This window comes from Dermacentor variabilis, chromosome 8 (assembly GCF_050947875.1).
Source record: "Dermacentor variabilis isolate Ectoservices chromosome 8, ASM5094787v1, whole genome shotgun sequence".
NCBI classification, from domain to species: domain Eukaryota; kingdom Metazoa; phylum Arthropoda; class Arachnida; order Ixodida; family Ixodidae; genus Dermacentor; species Dermacentor variabilis.
The window spans coordinates 60,276,213-60,297,209 of NC_134575.1; the positions used below are offsets into that span (position 1 = coordinate 60,276,213).

The following is a 20,997-nucleotide window of genomic DNA, read 5'->3' on the forward strand; positions in this document are numbered from 1 at the left end:
ACAGCACAATATATCTGTAACGACAATTACATAAAACTAAGCTAAATTATTTTGCTATATTTCAATTGCTATGCTTTTAATTTGTCGAAGTAAATGTGTGTATTTTTGCTTGCAATTCAAGCAGAGAAAAATTTACGGTTTCGATTTCGTTTCTTTGTAGTTCCCTCGGTTCCGAACAGCTGTCAGGAGCGGCGTTGTTTCGCGCGTCTGTGGAAGGGCATGGCGAGGGTTCGCATGTGAAAGCTGGCGGCGTGTCGTATCTTCGCCGGCGCACCGTTATCGTGTGGTGTCCCATCTGCTATGTGAGGACGTCGAAGCCGCGTCAGCATGGCTACATTAAGCGGCGAAATGAGCAACTCCTCCAGCGTAAGTCACAGCGGAAACGTCCCGGCGAGCTGTGTCGTCGGTTTCCACTTCCCACCACTGATGTCGTGGTCCGAGATACACGGTATCGGCAATTGAGGCTCGTACCGCGCGATTAATAAAGTTTCAAAGTCACGGGAGTTCTACGCGCGCGCGCGCGTTAATGAATGAGGGGCTGGTCTGTTGCCTTGCGTCGGAGGCGCTAATTCCTGTGTACGCGCATAGAGTGCACAATGCGATCAGATCGGAGGTCGCGCCTGACTCACAGCTGCCGACGTTGGTGTCGCCGGCTCTTGCCTACGTTGTAACTTTCTTGCCGCAGTGTGGAACAGGCGTCACGGCGCAGCGATGATGAGGTTGTAAATCACTTTCTAATGAGGACTTCGGCCAAGTGATACTGAGGTCGCTGCGCGCCGCGCTAACTGGCCACACGCAATCTTCTGCTCTTTGGCAATCGCTTCGTGCAAATATTGTGTGTAGAGAACGGTGATTCGGCAGGAAAGCTGCCTGTTAGTCGGACCGGTCGAACTCGAGTGAACGACCTCCACTTGTTGCGGGCGCGTCGCGTCAATTCGCAGGCCCTGATGGAAGGCACGGAAGACGCGGCCTCCATAGACTTCGGCGACGTCGAAGGCGGTGTCGCGAGGAAGCCCGTCAGGTCAGTCGCTCACATTGTAACGAAAACGCGGCGATGCGACGTCAGTCATTGTTTCGTGCACGGCATATGCTGCATGCCTACGACTGTATATATAATGATCGTGGTGATCTGCTAGAGCTTGTGCTCGTTGCATATGTCGCACCGTCGGCACAAATCAGTGTCAGCGGTGTCCGAAAGTTGAGTGCAGAAAACGGACGACGAGGGGCTCCTTAGTGTGACTGTTTGGTTAAGCGCTTAGTTTATATGTACGTGCGAATAGCGCGGAGATGATAAACACCGACTGTATGATTGCAGTATATATTACATTTATGTATGAGGTAAACTGAAATTGCTAAAAAGACGCGCACTTTACATCGCCTAAGCTTAATGGGAGCTCAAATGTAATGGCTAAATAAGATGAAAAGGCTGTGAAAGTGCTAGAACCACCGCCTTGTATTCCAGCGTCTATATCTTGCCATTTAATTTAGTGGTTAGTTTACCATGAACATTTGTCACGACCACTGCAGGCAGCCTTAATTTCTAAGCAGTTATGTTGCATGCCACAATAATGCAGTTCTAATTCTTAACCTTAGTGGTGCACTTCAGTGAAGGCGAAAAGAAAAACTGTAGATATTTTGGTGCGAGTCGGGCTTTTCCTGCGTCACCTGTAGCCTTGTGGCACAACCACTAAAGTTCTCAGGGCGGACTGCCACTACATTTGCTTGCACTTCGCTGTTCGCTTTACCAGTATAGTGTGATGATGTGTGCTGGACATTCTTTCCACACAGTTGTTGGTTTTGGCCAAAACGAGTTCATGGCATTCTTTGCACTCAGTGCATGCATGTAGTTTCATGCAGGAGATGTACCTGTGTCATTGTTTACAGGTGCTGGACCAGCATAGACTATAGTTAGTAAAATGCAATGCAGAATAATTTAGCCCATGTGCGTCATCTACCCAGCATGAAACTGCTGTGTAGATGACGCACACGGGCTACTTGGTTCTAAGCAAACCAAGTAGCACATCACGTCTTATTCACCAGCAATACTGTTAAGTGGATGGTTGCAGCTGAAAGTGGTTTGCGTGCACTTGTGTGGAGCAGGCATCGGATGGCGGCGTTCTTCCACCTGGCCTTCCGGACGACGGCGCTGCTGACATACCTGTTGTGCCGCTTTTTCACGGACAGCTTTGTGTCGAGCTTTGTGTCCATCTTACTGTTGCTCTGCATGGACTTCTGGACCGTCAAGAATGTCACAGGCCGCCTTCTGGTTGGCCTTCGCTGGTGGAACTACATTGACGATGCCGGGAAGAGCCACTGGGTCTTTGAGAGCCGCAAGGTAGGCTGTCGCACTGTCTGGTGTTTTAATCTCACTTTACTGGTTGGTTGTGGCTGTATTTACATTTTATTGCAGTAAAATCCAAATGCATCTGTAGTTGCACAAGCAACTATACTGTTGTGCAACGGATTAAGCCCTGATTTTGATAGGTGATAGCACTGCTTATCAGACAGGTACACCTATGTATCTGTAGGCCAGAGTAGCATAAAGTATGGTCCACTGTGAAAGGAACAAGTAATCAAAATACTTCAACTAGCCATCTGTAAAGATATTTTATCAATTGATGTCTACCTAATGCATCAGCCACCGATTTCCCTAAAGATATGAAAATAACTTGAAGTCATACGAGATTGAAAACCAAGTTAACATTGCCTTCAAAAGTGGGCAGTACTGTACATGCGATGGCCATGAGAAGTGCAACAGGACAAACTCTCAGTTTCTATTTTTTGTTTGGCAAAGAAAGCATGTGACATATGATGGCAGGGACGCATGTTCATGGCAATGATAGGTGAATCAGAGCAGGACACGCCACAGGTTATAGGTATACTGGGCTTTCACAGACATGTAACTTGATGGTTATGATGTGCTTTTCATGTGCTGAATCATTCTATTCCCTCCTAGCATTCTAACATTTAACATTCTAAGCCCTTTACAAGTCTCTAGTTAAGACAAGGCCCTTTAGTTAACTTTATTGTGGCTTCAATTCTTTCAGAATTTTTCTTTTGTGAGCAAAAGCTTATATGTGCTACAGCTACAGTTGTATGAAAAATGTGTACTGACTGCACCTTTATCACAGATGCATGATTTAAAATATGTCCAGCTGTTACAAAAAAAAAAAAAAACTAAATTGTGGGGTTCTGCATTTTGCCTCCATCGAAATGTGGCTGCTGTGCCTGGGATCAAACCCACAACCTCCAACTTAAAGGGACACTAAAGCGAAGCAATAAATCAGTTTAAACTAATGAGGCATTGTTTGAGAACCCTGCAGGCAGTAATTTAAAAAGAATAGTTTGATTATTAGATGAGAAAATGAAGCTCCAAGTATCAGTATTTGAATTTCGCGCCGGTATGTCAGCGTGACGTCAGGGATTCCAAAGTATGTTTTCGCATTTGGGCCGCATTGGCTCAATAAAGGTTCCCCAAACTTGCCATGTTTAACATTTGGTTCCTTTAGAACACAATGTAGTCAATCTGTACCGCTGTATATAATTAGTAGGCCCTAGAAGATACCATCAGAATCCAAGACGTCACAGCCCCCAGGTGCGGGAACCTAAGTAGGCGTCGCCACCCATATTTCGTTCTTGCACCTTTTCTGGCTTACCAAATGTCTTATCGTTGTAAGAGTGGTGTTTTTGGTGTCGTAGAACGGTAATTTACTGATGCAGAAAAAATCATTTTTCACTTTAATGTCCCTTTAACAGCACAGTACTATGATATATATCACTTTGATGGTGTGTGTTCATTGGTTGAGTCAGCTTACAGGATGCCTGTTGACTCCAAAGGGCATCGTGTTGGATGCCACATTGTACAGAATGTTGTTGAAAGTGGTCAGTGAAGAATTTTGCTTGCACATTTACTGTCAACGCTCCATCTAGTCCTCCGCTACTGTCAAATGCATTGTGCTTCCCTTGACAATGAAATTGTAGGTGAAATAAGGAGGAAGAAATGATATTGCATAGGGTATGGGACATGTGTTTAGTTATTACTAGGGTACAGCATTTTCAAATGTTATTTTTAAATAACTTGCCCTAACTTTCTTATTTTATTTCCAATTGAAAAAAAAAGTAATTTCAGTGAGTCTATTTTTCCAGTTTAACTTTCACTGGCTTTTCTGGGGGAATAATTTCTCTTGTAAAGCTGATCATTTTTCTTTGTTAAATAACACATTCACAAAATTTGTTGATGCTAAATTATCTTTTAAGAATACTCCTCTTCAACGGTGTGTGTGCATCCAACTCATGCAAAACAAAGTTCTGGAGAAACAGTTTAGCAAGGGTAGAAAACAATATGGCAGTTTGATTTGACAGGAATTAAATGGGCCCTGAAACACCTTTTATTTAAGTCGAAAAGTGCATTTGGTAGTTAAACTAGACTGTCTCAGGAATACTTTGCAGCAAAAGTTGCGGAGTTATTGGCAGTCAAAGCTTGCCTCTGACCCCCTTCGAAGTGCTCCTTCTTCAATGCCTTGCACCATGAGCGCTACGGTGGAGTGGCGTATGCCCACAATGCTCAGCCTACTGAATGTCACCGTGGCGTGTGCAGTTCAAATGTTATTTTGGACGTTCGCGCAGACACCAATGTTTCTGATTTTGGTGCCTACGATGCGCCAAGCGCAGTTGTCCTCAGTGAGCAGCAGTGTGCACCGTGGTATCCATGCTACTTAGCAGACGCAGCTACGTGCAACTGTAGTGCGTATGGACAGCATTCACTTGGTGCACGGCAGGGCTGGAGCATGTGTTTGCAATCATGTGTTCCAGTTTGGCCATGCTACATGGTGTGGGTCAGCTTTGTCCTGCACCAGCTTGACTAACGGATAGTAGCCACATCTAACTTCAACTTTTTGAAGCGCTGTCAATAGCTCAATATGAAGTGATGTCTGCCAAGGTGTCCAGCTAGGAGTGACCAGGAGTGAATGCGTGCTGGCGAGTGTACGCATGGTCTGACCTTAAGTTTAGCGTGGTTTGAGGCTAGTTAAGTGTTCAAAATTAACCGAAATTAGCGAGACCCAGTGGCTAAAACACACCAATAAGCAGAGGGGCCACAGTTTAATTTCTGCTCAAATCGCCAAGCGTGAGCGGATGGTTGTTGGCTTCTTCTTGAAGTATGTAATCCTTATTGAAATTAGAAAGCAGATTTTTGCTTACTTGAGCCTGTTTATTAAACTGAATCAATAAATATGCACGAAAGATTTAGGGGTTTTTATGTGCAAAAGCACGATCTTATCATGAGGCACGCCATAGTCGGGGACTGGATTAATTTTGACCACCTGGGGTCTTTTAGCGTGCACCTAATGCATGGTACACAGGCATCCTGGCATTTCGTCCCCATCAGAATGCGGCTGCTGTGATGGAATTTGATCGCACACTTTGTGCTTAGCAGCACAACACCAAAGCCACTAAGCAACCACAGCGGGCATACATACACACAGTAACAGTACAAAGAATTGCACTGATCCAAATGCCCTTCTTGATTGATGTTAGTTTTCAGCCAATAGCAGCCATCTATGGGAGTCTTGCATGTGATGCCGTATGCAAGAGGCCAGCAGCATCGGAGCGGGTGAGGAGGAGCTTTTGCTTGAAAAGAGAGTGTTTAAGGAATATGTGACTTTGCGCTGTGCTTGTGAGCTCCATGTGCCATGCATGAGTGCAAAATTTGGCTGAGATGTTCACAGCAGTGTATGCTATCCACAGACTGCATTTTTTCACCAAGCCCGAAAGGGTGGTTCAGAACCGCAACCCCAACTACCCTAAGAAATTTTCTAGAATTTATTAAAAGTGCAGTTTCTTTTTCTCTAAAAATATGGTATAAAATATAAGTATGGTAAATCTCTAAAAAATATGGTAGCAGGAACGCTTACAGTAATCGTTTTTACAACTCTTGTTAAAAAAAAATGGTGGAAGACAACGTGACTTATTTATGGGTCAAACTTACAAGCTAGTGCAGCCTTTGTCATGAAGAGTTCACTCGTCATTGGCAGTTAAGGGGTTAAGAGTGAGTGCATTTTTGATTTGAACACAAATTGAATGAGAGTGTATTTATAATATTATGCAGCTAAAGAGCTAGAACAAATATTGCAGAAAAATTTACTTGGTAGGTACGACTACGTCTTACGAGCTCGTGCGTAAAGAACAACCCTTTACCCCCCAGATTCATTCCTGAAGAAATACGAAATTTCCCAGTATTTCTTTATGTTGCCATAATATTTTTGATGTCATTCTGATTCTGAAAATATATTACTTAATTCTTGATCTTCATTATTTCGTCCTTATCATAGTTCTACCGCCCTCTAGTGTTGAAAATTGAAACCAAAGCCAATTACTGACCGTAACTCTGCTTCAGTGGTGGGAGCAGCACGACATCGGGCTGGACGAGGGTGACTCGTCATTGGTAATATTGGTAGGACCTCCCATCACGGGTACAGCTTGGGATTGGGGGTTTAAGGGTTAAAGAGCGTAAGGAGAGTTGCTGTATGCCATGCCATCTGTGCCTTAACTATTTCAATGCATGGACGGCAGGCTGACACGTGAGCTTGACCTTGCTAGTCTCCTCACATCATCCACGTAAGCTCATAGCTCTGGGACGTCTTAGCTCTCTGGTAATATCGCTTTCACTGCCGGAAACTTGTCATCATCGTCTTGACTCCACTCCTTGATTTCGTCTCCCATCTAGACTATCTAGAGCCAAAACAACAGTACTTTGCTAACTGTGGGTCGGTGTAGCATTCATGAAATTTGCTTTCCACATTGAAATGGCACACAGTGCTGCTTTCGGCAACTGCGGCAGCAAAGAAGCTGTCGAACTTGTTCTTTGCCATTGTCCTCTCTACATCACTCTTGGGCAGTTGCTTGCTAGTACATAGGCCGGTTTCATTGATTGGCTGGTTTTGGAGCAGACAATCCTGGAGTGGGCCGGGCCATATGATCATCACACCAGTAATTCAAGGCACTATTCAAGTTTTTACATTTTATTAACTTATTGCAGAGGTTCTGATACTCGCAATTTCCCCTGCGCCGTCCTTTTTTTTTTTTTCATTTTCATGTGTGTGGTTTCTTCTGTAGCTATTCTTTCTTCCTTGTCCTTCCTCTGGTGTTTGGTCGCAAACAGAAGCATCTCTTCTGGCTAACCCCCTGCCTCTCCTATCTCATTTCTGTCTTTCTGTGCTTTCACTGAACCTTTGTGGTAAAGCCAAATTATGGGGAAAAGAAAGACTGTACTTTTTTCTAAATTTAAACCAAAAATGTCAAACCCCATCCGCCGTGGTGGTGTAGTGGCTTTGGTTTTGCGTGTTAAGCCCGAGGCCGTGGAATCAAATCCTGGCTGCTGTGGTCACGTTTCGATGGGGGTGAAATGCAGAAACACCCACGTACCGTGCATTAGGTACACATTAAAGAATCTGAGGTGGTCAAAATTAATCCAGAGTCCCCCACTATGGCATGCGTCATAATCATATCATGGTATTGGCACGTAAAATCCTAGAATTTAATTTCTAATAAAAAAAAAATGGTGAACCCTGGTTACTAGATTTATGTGGTCTTTCTTGCGCTGTATTGTACTTTTTTGTTTTCATTCCTTATGTCTGATGTTTAGAAGTTGTGTAACACTCTCCTGTACAGTTGAACCTCTATAACAAACTCGGATATAACAAATTATTGCATATAGTGAAGTAAATCTAAAATTCGCTAATATTTTTTAGCTGATACCCTTGTGTATGCTCATAATGAATATCAGATATGATGAAGGTACTTTAGTGTTAGATGTAGCTTTATTACAACGAGGTTCCACTGTATATTCACTCCGTCCTCCTGTTCAGCAATGTTTGGGTGACAGTGCCTATGTCAGGCAGAAAACATTCACAGAGCCTCTTATGATATCCCTAGGATGACCTTAAAGTGAACGCCCAAGTGCCGATGCATTAAAGACGGACGCATAACGTACACCCCCGCTCAGTTCACTTACCTGTTTCATTTTGTGATCCCTCTTAATTCGCTTAGTCATTTTTTTTATTCACCTAGTGTACTTCGCTTAGTCATCCCTCTTAATTACAGAGGTCGAGGGTCCGACTCCCACCTATGGTCGTGCGTTCGAGTGCCTTCATTAACTCTATCTTAATTACCTGTGCCTTAAGTAACTTCGCCTTAATTACCACTAAAGGCCGAGGGTTCAACTCTCACTAAAGGTCATGGGTTTGAGTGCTTTAACTCTATCTTAATTAACTGTGCCCTAATTAATGTCACCTTCATTAACACCAAAGCTCGTGGGTTCGACTCCCACCAAAGGTCGAGGGTCTATAGCCTTTATGTCCCTTTCGTGTCGTTGATGCGTTCTCTCTAAGGTCGACTGACCAATGAGACATATAAGGCTTTCGCCTTCATAATCTCTGCCTTTAACCTTGCTGCCCAAGGTCTCCATGTCTAAAATAATGTTAAACAAATAACTAAAGATGTGTGCCAGTACATAAAAGAACTCGAAATTTCTATTTTAAGCCGGTGGTTTTCCATGTTCCTGCACTGAAACAAGCATTCCATGAAAGGCATGGGCTTCAACACAACAACTACAGAGTAAACAGTATGTGACGTTCTGATTTGTGCTTTTACCAGAATAAGTGCTTGAACACAGTTTAAGTATTCCCTTTAATATTGGTGCAGTGCTTACGTAGAACAGATAACTGATTTAATAAAGCTGGGATAATTGGTGATTCGAACTGTTCAGTGCTGTTAAACAGCACTCAACAGATGGGGCATTGAAAAGAAAACCAAAGGGGAATGCTGCAGTCCAGCACGCCTTGACTGTGGAACAAGTGCCAGAGGTGCCAGGCACATAGGAATACACCATGTTCTCTGTGATGAATTATGTTTGTATTTCCTGAAACTGTTCCACAGTGAAGATCAGCCGCAGTCTAGCGTTCAGCTTGTCCTTTTGTCTCTGCTGTTTCGTCTAGCTATTTAAGGCAGGTCCCATGTTTTGTAATGTTTCATTTAAATTTCCATTGTTCTTTCCTCATGTCACGCAGAGTGACCAATTGCAGTGACATGATGGCAGTGCGGCAGCATCCAAGCAGTGATGAAGGGTAAAAAGAGTGTAAGACAGAATGCATTGCCAGAACATGCAGGCCCTGGTCAACCGCGTTGCAGATAACAGTTGGACGAGAGTGGACACCGACAGAAGTGCTGTCTAGTTGTGGATGTTGGAGAAATGGACAGTGTAGTGGAATTAGGAAATGTAGATGTCTTGGGCGGAATGGTATGGAATTAGGAAATTTGGGCAGAAGAGAACAGAATTGGAAAAGTATGGGAAATTCGGGAGAATATGGAAATTTTTCGGGACAAGTGGATAGAATTGAGAAATTGCGGGGTAGAGGGCGGGATAGGGAAGTTTGGCGGTTCAGAAAGGATGTTAAAAAATTGGGGAGTTTGTTGCTAGTATGGAGCATTTAGGAAATTGGGGAGGGCGTGATGGGTAGGGAGTCAGTGTTGGCTTATGAGTGGGAGAGAATCAGCACTTGTCTGACACGTTTGACATCACAGAGCAAAACCTTTGTTATACTTTCCCTGGAGTGTAGACTGAGGTGGGTTGATGTTAGAAGAGAACAGATGAGCATCGAAGGCACACACTTTTGATGATAATAGTGTGGGAGCCCCACACGAGAACCATTCAAGCGTTGGTTAAGGTATTTACACCAGGGGATCACGCACAGGGAACACACTCTTGATGATGATAGTGCAGGAGCCCCATACAACAGTCTGTGCAGGGTCACAGTAATTAACATTGGTTCTTGTGCATTGCAGTCGGGTGAGCAGACGACAGACAGCTCGGAGGCAGGCCTCTTCTGGATGGGGCTTATCGGGGCGCCAGCCCTGTGGACCCTCTTCTTCTTTGTGTCCCTGTTCAGCTGGAACTTCCAGTGGCTGGTTGGTCCCACTTTCCATGCATATTCTTACACGTGCTAGCTTGTGTGACTTTCATAGGAGGGTTAGAGGTGCCAATTATGCTTGTTCGTGTGCCATTAGACCAGAAGTTGCCAGGAACTTTGCAGACTAGGATGTAGGAAGAAATGAGACCCATGCTGAATGTTTTTTGTGTGTGCGTGTGTGTGCGTGCGTGTGTGTGTGTGCGCGCGTGTGTGCATATATACAAAATAGCACAAGACTTCTGCAATTCCTTTGGTTCTGAACTAATTTACTGCGACAGCAATATTTTCTCTCACAGTGGACACAGCCATATTGTTTTGGTTGTTTGTTTCTTAAATAATGGCACTTGCCCACTACGGGGGACTAACCAAGAATTCTGGTGTCATAGAGTGGCTTAGGAAAGCAGGGAAAATTCAGAACTTGTGCTAGAGGGACTTTCATTGTTAACACCACCAAAGTCTTAAAGAACAAAGGGAAGTTGTCAGTACCTTATTCAGTGCATTTAGAGTTGCAAACACAGTCAGCAGCTTTGGAATAAAAGTGCAAACAAAAATAATGACATTTAAAACATGCTGCTAAAACCTTAAGGGGCTACTGATTAGACCTGTGCTCAAACATTTTATGTTTGGAGTGTGTTAGGCTTGAATACTTCTTCTAAGCATGCAGTGAATAGCATTGTAGAGATTATGTCTCCTTGCCTGACCCCTTTCTTGATAGGTAACTTAGTACGTTTCTTGTGGGGAACTAAGGCAGCTGTGAAATCTTTGTAGATATTTCCAAAGGTATTCACGTGTGCTTCCTGTCCTCCTCGATTATGCCGCCTCCTTACATCACTCCAGATGCTGTGCCTTTTCGGCCCAAGTAGCCAGGCTGAAATGCACGTATATGCTAGTGGTGTTGACATCTGCGCTGTGCTCGCCCAACATAATGTTGGATTTGTTGAGTGAGTCATTGCTTAAGCCGTCCATGTGCTCGCTAAAGCACAAGCCAGCTATGTTTGGTTGCTGAAAAAAGAGTATGTAGCCATCATATTGTCACATTGTCATGAGAGTGAAGAATTAGACTGTGGCACAATGTCAAGTCACAAAACTAACTCTTTATTGGGTGTACCTGTGCCTTCAAGAACAAGTTACACTCAGGCAGAACAGTAGTGACGAGCGCACAAGTTGATCGTCGAAATCTGATCTATGGGTCAGCTGCATCAACTATTTATACATGACTCGTTGAAGGTTCCAGCATAATCGCTGGTGCTCTTGTGCCTTCCAGGAAGCACAACACTATATTCGTGTCATGCATGCAGTCTGATTACTCAAAGTTCGGTGGCAGCATGGACAACGGATAGAATTGGCCAAAACAATGGAGAATGTTTTGACACATGTAGGCGCATCTTGGGCCGGCCGATTGGTTTTAATATTTCTTAGCCGGTGACAGGAAAAATATACGCAGAGACGCATGCCAATATGCGCCATAGGAAAATTTCACCCTTGCCTTTAAGGATGCCTGTTTGGTGTATCTACAGACCACCATGCTTTATGTTGTCTATTCTTTTTGAAAGACCCATCTGGTCGACTTGCTCTTTAGACAACCTGGCTCCGGGAGCATGACATTTGAGTCATGTACCGATCTGGCTGCAAACATTTCAACATGGACACCCTCTTCCGCTCACCTCTCTCATCTGGCGCTGTGTCTTATCTGTGTCCATCTACTAGGCATCATTACTCTTAATCACTGACATGCTTCTTTCTGAAGCAATGGAAGGACTCGTGGATTACTCGTTGCATGAACCTTCAGTGCGTCCTGTCTCTTGACCAATGTGCTGTCAAGCCTGCCTCTACATTCTCTGTGACAATTTCCTATGGTACTGTCGCAACTATCTTTTCAAAAAAACATAAATGGCTCCTAGTTATTCCCTTGCATCCCTGCTCGGACATATGTGCCTCCTTCCATGCTGTTGTAGAAGACATCATCCAACCCTCCGGCATACATGCGGGAGTGTCGAAGACTTAGACCAGCCTCTGCTGCTACTGGCAAGGAAAGTATTGCTACGTCTATGACTACCTCTTTTTCCCGTCAACGTCGAAAGTGCCCCTTTTGCAATGGAACTGCATCTGCTGCTTTGTCCCGCCTGCCTCCTTTGACTGCGTCAACATTGACTGTGTGGACCTCCTTTCATCATTCCTGCTGGCAACCGCTGGATAATTGTTACCATCAATCACTTCATGTGCTACGCAGAAGCTTTACCATTGTCATCTGCATCGGTACCTGACATGTGACATTGCCTCTTTCGTTTTACATGACATTCTTCAACATGGTGTACCATGTGAGCTGCTCAGCAACCAAGGATGTGTCTTTGTCAGACAAGGTGAAAGTGATTCTTAAAGAATGTTGGATTGTTCATTAGACCATAACTGCTTACCATCCTGAAACAAATGGCCTGACAGTACAATTTAATCGTAGATTGGGAGACATGCTGCCAATGTATGTCACTTGTCACTTGCATGCACGTCACTTATGTGTTTCACTGTACGTCACAGCCCAGTACCGCTCGTTGAAGAAGAGTGCTCTGCTTCAGCAAGAAGACGACGATTCATCAGCTCAAGGCTTGTGCTTGATCTGCTATAGGTGGCTAACTTGTTACGGCTGTGTCAGTGATTAAACAAAAAGCGCTCAACCTAAAATGCGCTTACAGTTAACGCCAAATGTCGAACAGACACAATTATTTGATGCCTGAAGTGAAATAACATGTTCACAACATAAAGGGCTAAGTGAATGACTGTGATGGAATGTTTATTCGAAAAAGAATGCCGCTTTGGTCTACTGTGTGGGGGTTGCTAGACTGAGGCCGAGGTAGGCTGAGGCTGAGGTAGGCTGAGGCTGAGGTTAGCTATGTAGACTGTGATTGCACTATGTATCTGGTTTTACCGAGTGTTGTCTAAATAGAGCACTAAGTGTACATGACTTATCCAGCTAAACAACTGGCACTGTTTACACTGGAGTTTTGCACTGAGGGTAGTGTTTACGTTGGTTTCAGTTTAATGTACCATGTTTACATGCATTACTTGCCTGTTTTGTACACAATAAATCCCAAGTGCGTATAATTCGTGGTGATGCCACTAAAGGAATGTTGATTTCGCTGCAGCAGAATGGTGGTGCCATCTGTCATTGCTACAATGAAAGATGCACCACCTTGAAGTCTTGCATACTCGGTGCTCCTATTTGGGCCACTCTTGCTTTAACATAAAACCTTTGCTCGAAGTTGTCACAATCGACATTTTGCAAGATTGCTGCAAAAAAAGACCTGTTTCTCTGAGAAAACCCTCCTACCCCCTCCCTACCCCTTCATTCTTTCTGTGCAAAGTTGGAACATCTGTAAGACGTCATGGTGGTGTTGCCACTTGTTTGTCCAGATGGTGACAATAATAGCCCTGGCCCTGAACGGGGCCAACCTGTACGGCTACATTCGCTGTCGGTTGGGTCGGAAGGGCTCCATGAAGGCAGCCGCCTCCAACTTCTTTGGGCAGCAACTGCTCCGCGGGGTGAGTGTACTCTGCCGTTTGAGTTGCATTTCGCAGGAACAATGGGTTGTTGCCCAAGCAGTTACTCTTGTTAGACCAGAAGCTGCAGGGATTTCAGGGAATCATAGGAAAAAAAGCAGGCAGTATATTTAGACAAGATGGTAGGCTCTTTGCTGCCTGTATGGAAATGATATTTGGGCTCGCACTGTCGTGACAGCATTGTCTAGTAACCAGTGAGCTTTTGAGGCCCTTTTGCAAGATCGAGTAAAAGAGATTGCAGCTGCATTAGTGACACATCTGCTCACTTGAGGATGGGCGAGAATAAATTGCTGGAGAGGCTAATATAAGTGCATTACCTCTGATAAAGAGCATGCTAAATTTTGGCCTTTAAACCACTTGCGGCGTCCTTTTATGCGCACATCCTAACCATGAATGTCTTTTTTTTTCTTTTTTTTTTTTACTTCTTTCCAAAGTAAATTGTTTGCTAGTGGTTGCTAGAACTGTTGTCTGTCTTGTTCGTCTCTTTTCTAGCACTCCTCAAGTTTCATAAGTAGAGGCTAGCCAGGTTTATTGCTATGAACTGTGCAACAAGTGGGACACAAAGAAATCCTGCGCCTTGTGCAGACATTGTAATCACTTAAGCTTTAGCTGCGTCTAAGGGAGAACACAATACCTTCAACTATTCACTGCATCCTCGTGCCATCAGGGTATGGAACAACCTTCCCAGTTTGCTCATCGCCAAAACAAACACTGAAAAAAATTTCATCAGCTTATAACATCTTATTTCCCCTGTGCAGCAATAGTAAATAACATGGCGCACTTATTTGATTTTATACATTGGCTATTTCTAATCTTATTGCAAATCATGCTCTGCTTCTAAACTAGTGCCTGTACTGTGTGGAGATGTTCAACTCTCACGTGTCCCCTGATACGTTGTTTTCCTGCATGGCTCCCGTCTCCTGTAATCCGGTTTCGCCGCGTGGCCTGGGGCCCGCGGCGGACGGTGTGGTTGAAGTGCAGTACGAGAGATGGCGCGAGTGTTGCGTTGCTAACGCCGCCTCACGGCGGGGTTACTTGGGCGCGGAAGGGAGAAGACGCTTCCTCTTTGGTTCGGGTTCGGAAAGCTATGCGGACATTCCGCGCGTGCGCCGATCCATGCTTCTGCGAGACCGTCTCGCGTGGCCACCTTTGAACGCGCCACCGTTTGCGTGACCGTACGCATGAACGACCAGGCGTTGGGATCCAGCATGGGGCGAACATATTTGCTCACTATCCGGTCACGGTGAGTCGGGCTTCCTAGATTTGTCGTGCGCCCATCGGCATGTTTTGTGGATAGCAACTTGGCTAGCAGGCATTGATCTATGAAAGGTGCAATAAATGCCTTTGTGATTGTTTGCACTACTGTGTTGCCGTTCCTTTGTCCCAAGAGCACGGGTGAGAATCCCACAAGTTTTGCCTTTTAAGGCGAAAGCCTTAGATGGCTCATAGGTTGAAAGTTTGACTGTGGTGTTAAGGCACCAAAATTCAGTGGCACCAAATTTGGGAGTCGGACCCTCGACCTTTGGTGGGAGTTGAATACACGACTTTTGTTGTTAATTATAGTGAAGTTAATTAAGGCATAGCCAGGTTAATTCAGGCACACAGACCCACAATGTTTGGTGGGAGTCGAACTCTCGACATTTGGTGCTACTTAGGGCAAAATTGATTAAGGTAGAGTTAATTAAGGCACTAGAACCTGCAACCTTTGGTCAGAGAAAACAGGTAATAAGAAGTACAATGCATTTGAATGAGAATGTCAAGTAATTTAATGAATGTCTTGTGAGCATACAGGCTTTCACCTTCCATCTTCTTTAGTGTATGCTAAAGTGACTGTAGACTTTTTTTTTTCCGTCTTATGCCTGTTTGATTGTCATTGGGCTGATAACTTTGGTCCATCATAGTTCTGTTTACTTCATAGACTGTACAGTCGAAGTGAGAAGTTTAACGGGTGCAGGGTGCTCGAGAAAGATGTATTGATGCAGCCAGTGAAACGGTGCGGCACTATTACTTTGGTCGCATGTAGTAGCTGCAGGCCTACTTTTCACACCATGTGCACCAGCTGCAGAAATAATTCAGCCTTTTTCATGTATCCCGCGCCCCTAATCTTTTGACGCTGATAATACATTGTTGCCTTTTTTTTACTACTACGTGCGCATTTTGTTGTGTGATGGTCTAAAATTTTTCCTATTGCTACTATTTGTCCATTTCTTTCTCACAGTGGAGGCTACCTTTACCCAATGCCTCATATAGGGAAATTTTAAACAAACAAACAAATATAACCTAGCTAGACCACCACCAGGGCTTCTGCAGCCATGGACTTTCCTACCGAAAATTTGTAGACCGCAATCTAGCACTGCAGCTATTTGGCTATACCACGGCTATGATGGGTAGTACATGGATTTGTCGAATATTCATGCTTGTGGCTTTACACGATCTTGTACCTTTATTTATTATGTCTTATTTGCCTTTATTTGCTTAAATTTCTAAGAAGCAATATTTTACTAAATGCATGAAGGCAATAAAACCTTATGATCATGCACAGTCATTGCAAACTGTCGAAATTTTAACGCAATGCTTTGATGAGTATGATCGATGCAAGGCCGCGGAATGATTTGAAGTTATACGACGATGAAGTTTAGGCCGTATTAGCACGACCCTACCGTGCCCCCGATTGTGACGCCCAAACATACAAAGAATAACTTGTTGCCCATTCTACCGCACACACCAAGCAACGAAACCTGAGTCGATGTGTACCTTGTTGAAATAATTTTCTGGAACCCACAAAGGCACCAAGACAGGCACACAGGTGGATCTTAGTAGCTAGTCGCCGTCATAGTGCGACACCTCCTTTTCGCTGTCTACTGACCACAGAAAGTCATCTTTCAAAAAAGGTACGCGTTATAATCGTGAAAATATGGTACTACACATCATTCATTAGTTCCATTCAATGCATTAAAAGTGCCACAGATGCAGCAGACTGGAAAATGGCAACTGCAAACCAAGGCAAAAAAAAAAGAAAGAGAAATGTCTGTTCAAGGGCATTGTGGCTACTTACCTCACATTGAGCTTTTTTTTTTTTTTTGTAGTAAGTTGGGCTTTCGTTTTCATTTTGTGTCGAATTAAGATTGGAATGTGCATGCAAATTTCAATGCACTTTTTATTCGAAAAAAGGTAGGCGTTATAATAGTGAAACTATGGTACTACACATCATTGCCATGCTGTCCGAACCACCATGCTTGCAGTTCCCATAGTAATTAGAGCCCAGATTTTCCTGTAGTTATCGAAATGCAAAAATGCCCGTGTCTTGTGAGCAGGGAGCACGTTAAAGGTCCCCTGGTGGGCAAAATTAATCCAGAGTCCCCCACTACGGCAAGCCTCATAATCAAATTGTGGTTCTCGCACGTAACACTCCCATTCGTTCCCTGTAGTTGTCTTTGTGGGAAATTCTTCTGCAACCACCTACAAGTCAAGAGAGATGGGTTTTCGGCATTCTTGTTTTTGAGTATAGTCTAAATGAATTTTTTGTCTTTGTGGTCCCACTTGTTGCACAGTTCCTAGGAATGAATTCGTACCAGCTCTTACTAGACAGGTTTGTTCGTGATGTTAAAAGAGAGATGTTTCAGGGCCCCTTTAACACAGCACACTTGCCTCTCTCTTGTTTCGTTTAGATGTTCAAGAAAGAAGCGGCACCACCCGCGAGAGATAGTGGAACGACCCAGCTTCAGCCGTGACGAGGTGCCCGGCCACTCGCTCCTGCCCCGTGTACATAGACTGCCTCCCCTCCCTTGCATAAAGTCATTGTGACAAACCACAGCATGGGCCTCTCTTTCTATTTATAGTCTACGAGCCTGGGCTTGAGCATTTGTGGTCTGCGAGTTCCAGACGTACTACTTTCACTACTGTGTGTAGGCCCAGCACATTGCGCCTCTAGAGTGACGAGTATCCCATCAGCGTACTAAGCCAATCAATGTTCACTAAACGTGAGAACTTTGAAAGTGATCCATTGAGATTGCGGCTCTCGCTAAAGCTCACCACAGTTAAACACAGGCTGCAGTTCAGGCAGACAAAGTGCATAACTTGATACATTGTGTCTTGTGGCCGCGGCACCAGGTGGGAGCTGCATTGTATCCCACTGACTTCACGTGACGGTGTCGTCCGCTGCACATTTTTGCTCCAAGCAGATTCTGCGTCTCAAAACGAATTTTTTACACAGTGGTACTGTTTATTGCTTTTACTTAAAGAGACACTGAGGGAAAATATCAAGTCGAGCTATATTGAGGGATTAAACTTCTGCAATAACAAATTCAGTATTCATAGTGAAAACAGCGTTTGCAAGCGAGAAAATTACAAAGATGAAAAACTGGAGCGGCGCCACCTGTTGCGGACTCTTGTACCTCTCATGTGATGTTGGCACTGGTTAATTCTCTGGGAGTGGCATGGAGAAAGGTCACATGGAGATTACGTCAACTCGTCTGTTTCGGTGCTGCTAGTTCAAATGGAGGACCTGCAGTGGGACCTTCGGCAGAAATGTTCTACACAACAAAGCGATATGTTGGGACAACGAAAATGATCATAAGAATTCTAGGCAAATAATCTCTCAATCTAGCTCGACTTAATATTTTGCTTTAGTGCCGCTTTAATGTTCCCAGCTTGGTGCACTAGTTCGTTTCCACCTTGCACGGCAGTCGGAGTCCACTGTTAAAGGCAAGGTGCTGATGCGATGTCTGTCCAAGCCAATTTTTATTTGTGGCAAGCCTTGAAGTGCGCAGCTATGCAGCAGACGACCTGCTGTAGCTGACTCTGGTTCCTTTCTGCAAGCCTGCATAGTGCGTGAGTGCTCTTTCAATGCAGCGCCAAAACAAGAGCACTTGTAACATGCAAGCTTGTCCTGGTTTCAGTCAAAGTGACACTTTGGACATGTTGGAGCTCTAGCCTATTTCCTTATTAATCGATTCGTGTTTCGAGGACGTGCTAAAAGTGTCTATTTATTAAGCTTGCGTTTAGCAAACCACACACTAGCTGTCTGGCGCATTGCAGATTAGCCAGTACAGGAAAAAAAAAATGGCATGTGAACTGAGTGGTAACCTTAGCACTTGGCAAGCGATACCACTAGTGGCAAAAATATGCTTTGTGTCTGCACAAATGGGCTATGTTGTTGAATTGGCACATGGTAGACAGAAAGACAGACAGCAAAAAGCACGCCTGGCAAGATGATGTGCTTTTGAGAGTCGAGGAAGCATGGCTGTCGCAAGATGACCACTGCACACACTGTTGACTGGAATAAAAGGTACAGCTGGCATCAGCCAATCAGAGGTGCGCTCGTGCAAGTACATACAAATGTCTGCGCGCTGTGTGCTCACCCCTGTTGCCTTGTGGCGGGGCGCCGATTTGTCTACTACTCCTTGGTCGCAGTCGTGAGAGGGAGCATAAACATCTTTATGTAACACCTAGTCCCAGTGCCCTCTGTGTTTCCTTAAAAGGCTGCGATGAGGGCAGGACAGGCAGTGAGCCAGTTCCTGTGAGGCAGGTGCCTGTTGTGAATACTTTGCCACCCTTAAAAAAAAAAAAAAGAAAGATACCTTGCCGCCTTCATCTTGCTTGCCACAGTGTTGATGAGCACAGCCTGAAGTATCAGAAGTGTGCGTGGCTTGTAGCTACTGCTATACTGCACATTGTTGATAAATGATGTACAACGTATAGGCTCCCTACACTGAGCAGCCATCTTTACTGCACCAGGCACTATCTGTGACTCAAAACCCTTTACCCTCTCTTTGCACCAGTCCATATTTGCTGAACACACAGAGTGGTAGTAAAGCTTTCTCCACACTGTACCATGGTGTACAAGAATTTTGTGTACTAGGAATGAGGTGAAAGGAGTTATGCCAGCAGCCAATCGTCCACGATGCAGAGCTGCTGCATATTGGATAAGATCTCCCCGAATTTTTGTTGTTGCTTATGTTTTCTCCATGCTTTAGTGCCATGTTTTTTTGGTTTCCTAATTTGATGCTGTTTCTTGTGGAAGCAAGTAAGTTTTGCAAATAAACAATAGCTGTAATTCCAGTGTTTGTCCTCTTGCTGCATCTCTGTTTGCCGATGTGCACACTCTGTATGACACTCGGGGTCGTGGCTCAGCACCTATGGTTTTTTGTTGCTCGGCTATAAGTTATGGGATCGATTCCCAGCCACAGCGGTCGTGTTCTGGTGGGGGCACATTGCAGAAACACTGGTGTAGTTCCATCTAGGTGCAACCCACTGTGAAACCTCGTAGCTTGCGCGTTGGTTTGGCACATTAAGCCGCATAATTTGCTTATGATGCTGTAGCACGCATTTAAAGAACGCAAAACTCCTCCCAGTACTGTTCCCAGCCGACTATGCTACAAAAGGCTTGCAGTATGTTTATGTTTGTGCCTTTCCGAGTTGCACTAATACCGAGCAGCACATAGTGCACCAGTAGGAAGGATGGCCCTACGTCAGAAATACTATTGAGTTGGTGTTGCACTATTACGATCACCAATTGACTAATTGACGAGGTCAGCGGAACCCCTGTGCGGGACGGTCCACTGTGAGAGAGCAGTTCTAAGATTTCGCTTGCTGATACTTGCTATGCATTTTGTCTGTTGAGGATACCAGGTTTCTAGATCTCTCTACAGCTTTGCACAGAAGGTTATAGAAGGAAAGCGAACGTCTTTTATGATTGCTGTCTTAGCCTATTGTTCATTATGCGCTTTTGGAAGGAACCGTAACTGCTTTCCGACCATTGCTGAAGCTCTTCTTCCGTGAGCTGACCGTGGTGCTTTTCTTGTTTCAGCACAAGAACGGTAAGCAACTTACGGCTTTGAGAACAAACGGGGTGTTCTCTCTCATATTGGTGTTATCTTTACCTAGTGAAAGAAGGTTATACCTTGATTCTACTGCCACATACCTAGTTTTCCTTTGGGAGCTCCTCTCCAAATGCATAAGAGTGAAGAAATCTTCTTAGCATCCACTGCATCCAATTTGATAAGGCTTGTTGCACTTAATGAAAGGTTAAAATCTAGTAACTGGGGGAAACAGATTTCTGATTAAAGGTGACAGTTTTATTTACAAAAAGTATTGAAAATTGCAGAATTAAATACAAAAGACTAACAAAAGCAACAACTGAATATTAAAAATTATGCGTGAATTCTTGAAGCTCCACCTATTGGATGTTTAACACAGACAAAGTTGATTATAGGCTGCTCTGGAACACACCACTAATTTGTACAAAAGACTTGTGCAAAACCCTCGCAAGTGTAACAATGTTGCGTAAGCCATGACCACGTACAACACATTTGTCAGCTTCAGACGTCCAAACATTTAGTTTACAGAACCGCAATATCTATTTTTGGTGCAGACATGGATTTGCAAACTTCGTGCTACGACTTTTTAAGATATACTGATTTTTGGCAAATTTAGTCAAAGCTACCAAGCCCTAAATTCTGCTCCCTACAGTCTAGAATTC

General features: G+C 44.2%; 1 protein-coding gene across 2 annotated transcripts; it reads left to right on the forward strand.

Annotated features, from left to right (window-relative positions):
• The first annotated feature begins 184 nt into the window (after positions 1-184).
• LOC142590256 (Golgi apparatus membrane protein TVP23 homolog B) lies at positions 185-19,572 on the forward strand. Of its 2 annotated transcripts, XM_075702197.1 has the most exons (6): positions 185-366; positions 942-1,021; positions 2,101-2,335; positions 9,841-9,963; positions 13,371-13,499; positions 17,186-19,572. In XM_075702197.1, exons 1-6 carry the CDS (start codon positions 328-330, stop codon positions 17,246-17,248), a joined length of 669 nt encoding a protein of 222 aa, XP_075558312.1. In that variant the 5' UTR covers positions 185-327; the 3' UTR covers positions 17,249-19,572. The 2 variants fall into 2 exon arrangements, with proteins under 2 accessions (XP_075558312.1, XP_075558313.1); XM_075702198.1 differs by lacking the exon at positions 942-1,021 and having other exon boundaries at positions 189-366.
• The last annotated feature ends 1,425 nt before the right edge of the window (positions 19,573-20,997 follow it).

Bases quoted from the DNA above. Each gene is read 5' to 3' on its own strand.
- LOC142590256 (XM_075702197.1), top strand. From the start codon at position 328: ATGGCTACATTAAGCGGCGAAATGAGCAACTCCTCCAGC. The intron at 367-941 runs GTAAGTCACAGC...GTCAATTCGCAG, and splicing joins AAATGAGCAACTCCTCCAGC to GCCCTGATGGAAGGCACGGA. The intron at 9,964-13,370 runs GTTGGTCCCACT...TTGTTTGTCCAG, and splicing joins GCTGGAACTTCCAGTGGCTG to ATGGTGACAATAATAGCCCT.